At 36.2% G+C, this 8,651-nt stretch overlaps 1 protein-coding gene across 1 annotated transcript; it reads right to left on the bottom strand.

The window, feature by feature from the left end:
* Positions 1 to 486: 486 nt before the first annotated feature.
* Positions 487 to 3,070, bottom strand: LOC113698259 (F-box/kelch-repeat protein At3g06240). Its single transcript, XM_027218016.2, has 2 exons — positions 1,662 to 3,070; positions 487 to 778 (listed from the first exon to the last, which is right to left on the bottom strand). The coding sequence occupies exon 1, from the start codon at positions 2,931 to 2,933 to the stop codon at positions 1,671 to 1,673; it is 1,263 nt and encodes a 420-aa protein (XP_027073817.1). The 5' UTR covers positions 2,934 to 3,070; the 3' UTR covers positions 487 to 778; positions 1,662 to 1,670.
* Between the last annotated feature and the right edge of the window lie 5,581 nt (positions 3,071 to 8,651).

The raw sequence follows: 8,651 nt of genomic DNA, 5'->3' as shown, positions 1-8,651 counted from the left end.
CTTGGGCTCGATAATTCTTGGCATTAGTGATTTGCGGGGTCATTGTTGGTTAAGTCTATTGGGCTTTAAAGAATCAATCTAGCTCCCCGAGCATCATAGATGGTTAGATAATTGTTGGTATCTATTCCTTGAAAGAAGCTTCTAACATAGTAACGTGTAGGATTTAGACTTTACATAGTGAATTAAGGAATCCTATAAACCACATGAACATTTCCGGTCAATATGATGTGCTCATGTTGGATCTCGGACACCACATGGTACTATCTTGCTTTTAGTATTTGCCTACTTTTATGATTGATGATTAGGGGCTTCTACAATAACAGTATGGATTGTAGGATGCAGTGAATGGTAGGAACAATTTGATATAAAATTGAATGAACGCAATTTATTTTGCAGCACAATGTTCAAAGCGTGTCAAATTTTGTTGTGTTAATATCTACAAATGTTATGTTACTATCTATACTGTATCATATCATGCAGTTGAAATTGTAGCACGTAGTAAGTAGCTGCTTATATAAAACTACCGAGGTCTTATCATGGTTAAGCATTAGCACAACTACAGCATAATAGTCCCTGACCAAGCAGAACAAAATGTGACAGAGTCACAACTCCTAAAATAGTAGCGCAATCAGAAAACACCTATAACAACTAAGACAAAAAGAGAGACTGTGTCCGATGCACCCCATGTTTGGCTAGAACCATCCATATGGAATTTCATGATTAATGCAAAACTTCACTGTTTCCTTTCACTTATTCCATCCGTTGGAGCTATCCAATCCTGAAAAAGAACATGATTTCCAGTTTTAGTATCTCTGTAAGCGGAAATAACCAAAAGAATAACAACAAAACGCATGCGTGCTTCAAGACCCTAAGCTTTAGCAGCAGAACAAGCCATGTGAGAAACATTTCTATGGTAAACCACCTGTACCAATTTTAATGCTCGAAAAAATCGAAGAATATAATTTATTTATTTGAGAACATAAGAATAAAAATCAAGAATAAGGCTGAAAGCCACAAGAACAAACTCAGAGAAACCAAACCACCCTTGCCTGCCATAAGAAAGTCTCCAACCACCAAGCCAACATTAAAATTATCTAATAATATTCTCAAATATCTAATAATGATCTAAGATGTAATAAGTAAAAAGATCAAAGATCAAGCATATGGCTGCCATACAAAAGAAGAACCCCAAGAATCCCAGAGAGTCCAAACCTTCTTTGCCCAGTAAACCAACAATACTAGCTTTAGGAGTAAGAACAAAAGTTAAAAAGAAAAGAAAAAAAAAAGGAAAAATACAAATGCAAAAATTAAATTGAACAGTGCAACTCTGTTTCCTATTTTGTTTCAGTTACCCTTGAACCAAAAAGAAGGGGGAGATTCAATCCCAAAAGCATTGTTCAAAAGCATTGTTCTGCTGCATACAATCACGGAAACATAATGCTGCATGATATTCTACACAAATTAGCACCAAAGGGCAGATTATAAACAGTACAACAGCTAAGTATAAAGTGATGCCATACTTTTTTAAGCACATTTAACCACCAAGAAGAACAAATACTACCAAATTCTCTTCAAGAAGTCAACTTCATAGTCGCAAAAATAGGGGGAAATTTGTGTTAACTAGAACATGCGAGGGAAGTATCAAGAAACAACACCGTTACCTTTGCTTTTTAGTCGATAACCAAATCTTCCATCTTGATACAGAACTTATCTTTGTCCTGTTCCTCCACCTTCTCCATCCCCTTCAGAGAAACCAGGCTCTCTGTGTAGCTAAATGCCTCATAGGAGGTTTTCATAGCTTCAGCAATCCGGAACTCCTTGATCGCATTAGTCATAGGATCATACAAAAACAGCGTTCCTTCTGGAGTCTCTGCCAAAATCACGCCATCTTTAGAGCATTGCATATGCCTCTCCATTTTCAGTCCAATTGGACCATGGCAAGATTTCGTGTCCCAACGTCCCTTGCCTTCATCATAAACCACAACATCAACAAAATCATCCCTCTCTCTAGTAGGAGAGTACACAAGTATAGCAAGACTACCCTTCCACTCCACAAATCTCCCCCCTTTAGTGCAATCCATATTATAATCCGGCACAGGAACATGCCTAAAAACCTCGTTTTCCACATCATACCACAGCATAACTTCACGAAACATTTTCACCGGATCATAGATAATTGCAGTCCAATAAGGCCTTCCTTTTACAATAACATTGCTCCTAGTAGGAATAATTGAAAACTGAAAACTAAGGCGAACCCTTTTCCAAGAGTCCAAGTTAGCGGAGTAAACCTCAGCAAAAGCCCTCAAGAAATTCTTCGGACTATTCCCATCAGGCTTGAAAATCGTAATCCTCACAATCTTATAGTCATCCTTGCTTTCATCATAAGCAAACCCGAGTGAAATTCTGTCTATACTTTCATCAATTCCTCGATTAGGAAGCCTAATGGCCTTCCAAATACTCAAAGCAGGGTTCCAGAGGACAATCATCTGGGCAAAAGGAGGGCAACTGAGGCAAACCAGCCCATTAACACAGCCCACCAAGTCCATTTCTTTGAAGATTACAGGAAAAGGATTGACAAGATTTGTGGGTTCTTCAGCAGTGGAATTGACGTTCAACAGCGACATATTATGGTAGTAATCCTCGTCAATGCTGTGGATGATAAGGGAGTGATTTTGGGGATTCTTGGCAGTTTGCTCGTGGTGCATCTTGATGAACTCTGTGGTGGAAAAGAGCTTCAGCCATGGCTTGCAAACGCACTTGTATCGCCGAACGGTTTTCACGGGGAGGCGGGTGAGAATGGAGAGCATCAGGTCTTCGGGTAACTTGCAATCGGACATGGCTCCTGAGACCACGACGTTGTTAGTGGGTAGTGGAGCGTCTGGTTCACTGGGTTTGCGAGTGTTGTTTCGTTGGCCTTTTCTCTTCGGCGGCATCTTGATCGGTCGGAAGAAAATGACGGGACTGATGGTGGGGATTCCGGCGTGGGAAAGGATATGTATGGGGGACTAGAGAGGCTTTTATCCCTATAGTTAGTTATAGGCTGAATAGAAGCAGAGAAAATGAAATATAGGGACTGATTATCCGTTTCGTAGTGAGAAAGCAGTTGCTTTTTCATTTTTGTTCCATCTTTTTCAGTTACGTAACGAGGGAGCACGTTCTAGCTTAATGCCGTAATTGGGAGCAGATACTTGCGATTCTCTAGGGCTAGATGTGGGAAAAGTACCCATTGACCCAAAAACCTGCTATATCTGATTTGTTCCGATACCAAAAATAAGGTATCCGGCCCACGTTATTTGATTGGATCAAAAGAGGTTTGGATACTCACTTATATATGGAATAGGGTCATTGAACAAATTATACAACAAGATTACTACTAAAATTCGAATAGGGTCATTAAAAATTCGAATTCAATTTTAGTAAAATTGAATTGAGGTTTAACTAGATTAGATCAAAACTCAACTCAGTTTGAATCTATTATAGCCGTAGTTGTGAATAGGTTAGTGAATACGTGGATAATTATAACATAGTTTTTTATTAGAAAAATTCCTAGTGTTTGATTTATTTGCCAAATTGATCCTTAATAATTCAATTAAAACACATATAATTCCAAAATTTTTTAAGCATATTTAGGACAATTGTTGCAAATTTAACAATAAGTAATAATCAAACTATTAAATAACAAAATTGCACTTAGCCCCGACATAGCTCGTAACTCTTTGCACTCCATTACGTACTACAGATTCCAAACTCACCCCATGCAGAGATCTAGGTGCGCGATATTTAGGCTTGTACATCACTTAGCTCATTGTACTCCCTTACGTAGTCAAAACTATAACATCATAGGTCGTAGACTAAACTATCGCATAGAGATAGCTCCCGAATGTGGCAGTTAGTCCCATAGAACACCTACCTTCTTGCAATTCCTTATATAATCGAAGTCAATCCAGTACTCGAAGTAGGGCGTTTAGCAGCTAGTCATTCAATACATGGTATAAGAGGAAATTCATTGAGCTCGACTCAACTAAACTAAGGGGACGGAAGCAAGGTCAAAAGCATCAACCTCATCCAATGTAGCTCGTTGCTACGATGCTTCGGGCGAAACCTCATCCTAAAACTACTGAGACTCCTTTATCAGGGTTGACATAAGGGAAAAAGGTTAAGGAGTTCCTCTACCTAGTCCTTGGATAGTCTGAACTTTGCCCTCAAGCTATTCTCAAAGGGAGTTCATAGAAGAAATACACGGAGCTACCTTCTTCCGCGAGGGCTACGGAATCGAATAGTGGATACTCTTCCTTTCGTTCGTCTGAAAGAAGACTAACATATTGATCTTTTAAAAGAAAGGATACAAGAAGGCATTCTCATTGGACTCGTAGCTCTGGCTTTCCATCAATAAAAGGGGAATCCGCCCTTCCCTTGAATTCATCCTTCTTTGAGAACATTACTAGTCCCAGACTCACCTTGCATACCTGCTATTCAGGGCAGTGGAGGGGCTCAGGAGAACCCTGTCGGATTCAGACGAGGCCGCGGATGATGGCAGCTCCACCGGGACAGAGGGAAGAACACACCTGATGCATCTAATGCACTTCGTATTCATCACTGAACGATGACAAGTGTCCGTGGGTGGCCAAGTACAAGCTCGAAGATTCCAACATCAAGAGTGGAATCAATTTCTGCAAGATAAAGGCACATATGAAGCTAGCAACCGCTAAAGTACCAGACAAGGTCCAGTTCCGATCACCGAGAGTGCACATACTGTCCGATCTCTTCACCGAAGAAGACGTGGACATGTGGCACTGCAACTATGCTCCCAAGCAGCCTGCACTTTGTCGTTCCACGTCCGCGATAGTCAGACCCAGCACCAATCATCTCTTAATTGGGCCTGGAACGTCCTTGGGCCAGATTCGTAATTCAATATCCGAAATTGGACTGGCCCAGCGCGATGAAATTCGCTTTCATATCATTTGTAACGCTTTGGATCCTTTAGGCCGCTCCAATAACATTTTGAGTTGAAATTACGGATTCAAAATGATTAATTCAAAATTATTTACTAGCCGATGATTCGGATCTAATATATATATCACTTCCTTTTTAAATTTTCGACATGGGACAGAACTATACAAGTCCTCACGGTAATCTAACGGAATTCAGGTAACCTAAAACTAAGTATTTTTCGGATGATATGTTTCACCTTTCCCCCTCTATTTTCCAAGTTTATGTTTTGGGTTCAAATTCCCTACTCCATTTTTGGATTTTAAATCTCACCATTCCCTTGATAGAAAAAGAAAATTTAAAAAGATATATTTATCCACAAACCAATAATTTTGCATTATTAATGGGACCAAGTGTCATTTCGTTATGGAGTTAGATCTCGCCACGAGGACGGACGCTTTGCAATTATTGGAGCAAGTGCACCATAAAGTTGTTTTGATTAGCTAGTGCTGATTTTAAATTTGAGCACCGTAAAGTTGATGGCTTAAATGGGCTTGATTTAAAAATAAATGGATAGAACTGATTGCGAAACATAACTTTCAATGAGCACCGTAAAGTTGATCTAAAACAGCGCTAGTTCAAACGTAATACATGTTGTCACATTGTAAGCAGTTACTGAGGCAGGATTTTTTTTCCTGGGGGCCAAAAATTTTTCCTAATAAACTTATTTTAATATATTATGTATAAGATAATTTTTATCTATTTAAATATATGGCATCTAAAAATATCAAATATTAATTTTAACTATAAGATATGTCTATTTTATAAATATGCAGCACAATCATAACAAAAATTAAGACAAAAAATAACTTTTGATAAAATATCTTATAATAGCAAAAATCACCCAATTTGTATATACTTATTGTTTTGACAAAAAAAAAAGTATATTATGAGAATATGCACCAATATGTCGCCTGTACCGAAAAAAAAAACCATGCAATATAAATACAACTATTTTCAATTGAAAAAAGATAAAAGTTATGTTAACATATCTTGAAATTTTAACCTCTTTTCTTAAAAATAAATTGAATTTTATGTTCTTTCATAGAACTAAATTCATCTATAATGGAATCAGTGCTAAATTTTTTAACAACTCCCTTTTCTATGCACACAGTTAGACAATCATTTAAAAAATTATCTTCCATCTTGTTTCAAAATTTTGTATTGATTATCTTCATAATTGAAAGTGTCTATTCTATGAGAATAAATCTAATGAATTGGGCTAAATTGTATATTTGTATTTGGGCTAATAAAGTAATTATTTTTGTTTTAGTCCATTGATAATTATCAATTGAGTTTTTTATATTAATATACCAAATTGGTTAAATTTATGGATTATCAAATTATATGTTTAATTTTTTGAAAGTTATATAATTAGCACAATAAAAAATAAATAACTTTTTGAAGAAAATATTAATTTAAAGGTGGCTAATTCATACATACACACACACGCACACTCTTTCTCATAATATAAACTAAAATTGTTAAAAATTAAGAGGGGCCAACTTTATTTTACATATATATTTACACACTATAAATTAAAATTTTCAAAACTTAGGAGGGGTCACGGCCTCCCTCAACCTCCTGGCTCAGTCATTGATTGTAAGGTGCAATTTAAAATGGCAATTGTAGTGGCCCTAAATCTTCCACATTGTACTATTTAGAAATATACAAGGTTCAGGTTTGAACTAGCGCTCAAAAGATGAAAGAAAATTATTTGTAGTAGTTCTTCCTTGTAAGAAAAAGGGTTATTATTATTTTATTCTCTTAAACTATATCACTACTATCAGTTTACTTCCTAACGTTATCTTTTAATTATTTTACCTTTATAGGTAATTTAACTCAACATGTTAAGAAATTTTGGACAAAAATACCCCTTTATTCTATAGCATTATCACATTGTTATTATCACTTTATCCCTTTAAATTATAGTGATATAATCGTTTTAATTTCTAACATTATGTTCTAGGCATTTTATCTCATTGTTAATCTAACTACTATAGTAAAAAAATTTTAATTATATATACCTTTTTATATGTAAATAAAAATAAAAAAAATGGAATGGTTATTCTACCCTTTTTTCATTTTAAGAGATCCAAAAACATTAAAATAAAAGGATTTTATCAAATTTCTTTTTTTTTACACTTATTAATACTAGGAAAACAAAAGGAGATAGGAAAAAAGGAGGCAGAAAATTAGATTTTGCAAAGAAAGGAAATAAAGAAAAATTTAACATTATTATATTACTTTAAAATTATTAGGATTATAATGAAACTATAGTTTATGAGGGTAAAGTAATAATAAATTTAAGGGTTAAACATGTCTTTTCACTTTTATTAACAGACTCCATTAAGTTTGACCATTAGTTTTGGAAGTAAAGTGACTAAAAGTAATATTAAGGGGAAAATTGATAGTGAGACCAAATGTTAAGAGGGTAAAGTGATAATAACCCTCAGAAAAATTAGGTTTGTCAACTATTACTTTGGTTCACGACCCCAAAAAGTTGAAAAATCATAAATACTCCAAAAACTACCCAACATCCAAAGGTTCATTACCAATACACATTCATTTCTAAATGGCTTCAATTTAGTTTTGTGTAAGTAGTATATGCTTTTAATTTTATCTTTACGAGGCAGAATATAGGAAAAGATGATAAAACTATACGTAGTCTTCCATTCACATCTAGATTTGACTTTTTGTGACAGCCCCACCTCCCCCTAAGGTGAACCAAAGGGTTCGGCGGACCGCCTACCCAGCTCTCGCTGGGATTCAGTCGTTCCTTAATCAAATCCGGAATACAACCAAAGGAATAACATACAACAATCCAAAACTTAAGTGAAACTTATATATACATTGCTATCTCAAAAGGAAGTACAACAATCAAATGTACAAAGGTTCTCACTTCCATACAACCAGCCCGTGCCAAGCACTAGGGCGAGAACCATTACAAAAACAAAGAGTTAGACCAAGCTAGTCTATACCAAACTCTCATCCTTACATGCCTTCCCCTGTTAAGGAAAACAAAACTAAAGGGATGAGTTAAAAAATCAGTGAGGTTCCGAACACATAATCAACTAATCAATCCATTACATTAAACATAGAGCATCAATAATTCAAGAAACACTTACCATGGAAAGCGATATTAACACATACATTAAAAGGATACGGGCTCACAAGGAGCCATAAATTCGTTCGTTCGTTCGTTCGTTCTCCTGACATTTCCCCTTATTCCTCCATTCTTTTGAAAAATGCATTTTGTAATTAAAACCCTCGTTCGTTCTTTCGTTTCATTCACCCCCTCCTGGACGTTGGCCAGGCTCCACCAACCTACAAGGTAATACTCGAGTATACCGACATTCACACCCAGGGTCACCATATCGCCCGACCGAGTCCGCTTCTGGTTCTAGTCGATCGGTAACGAAAGGCAGGGTCCAGTTCAGCCAAAAGGCTTACATCATGCGCAACTACTATATTAATCATTAAATCATTGAAAATTTCACGTTTCATTTAGGTCGAGCGCGATAAAGTACACGCTCGCCTAGAAAATTCGTTTTGAAAATCATTGGAAACACTTAACACATTATCAAACAACAACAACAAATCATGAAGTCAAGGAGAATATAACAAACAAGGAACACTCACCTATGTACGCAAAACAACGT

This window comes from Coffea arabica, chromosome 7c (genome assembly GCF_036785885.1).
Source record: "Coffea arabica cultivar ET-39 chromosome 7c, Coffea Arabica ET-39 HiFi, whole genome shotgun sequence".
NCBI lineage: Eukaryota > Viridiplantae > Streptophyta > Magnoliopsida > Gentianales > Rubiaceae > Coffea > Coffea arabica.
The sequence above is the reverse complement of the archived record's forward strand: the minus strand, read 5'-3'. Positions and strand labels throughout refer to the sequence as shown.

Bases quoted from the DNA above. Each gene is read 5' to 3' on its own strand.
- LOC113698259 (XM_027218016.2), bottom strand. From the start codon at position 2,933: ATGCCGCCGAAGAGAAAAGGCCAACGAAACAACACTCGCAAACCCAGT.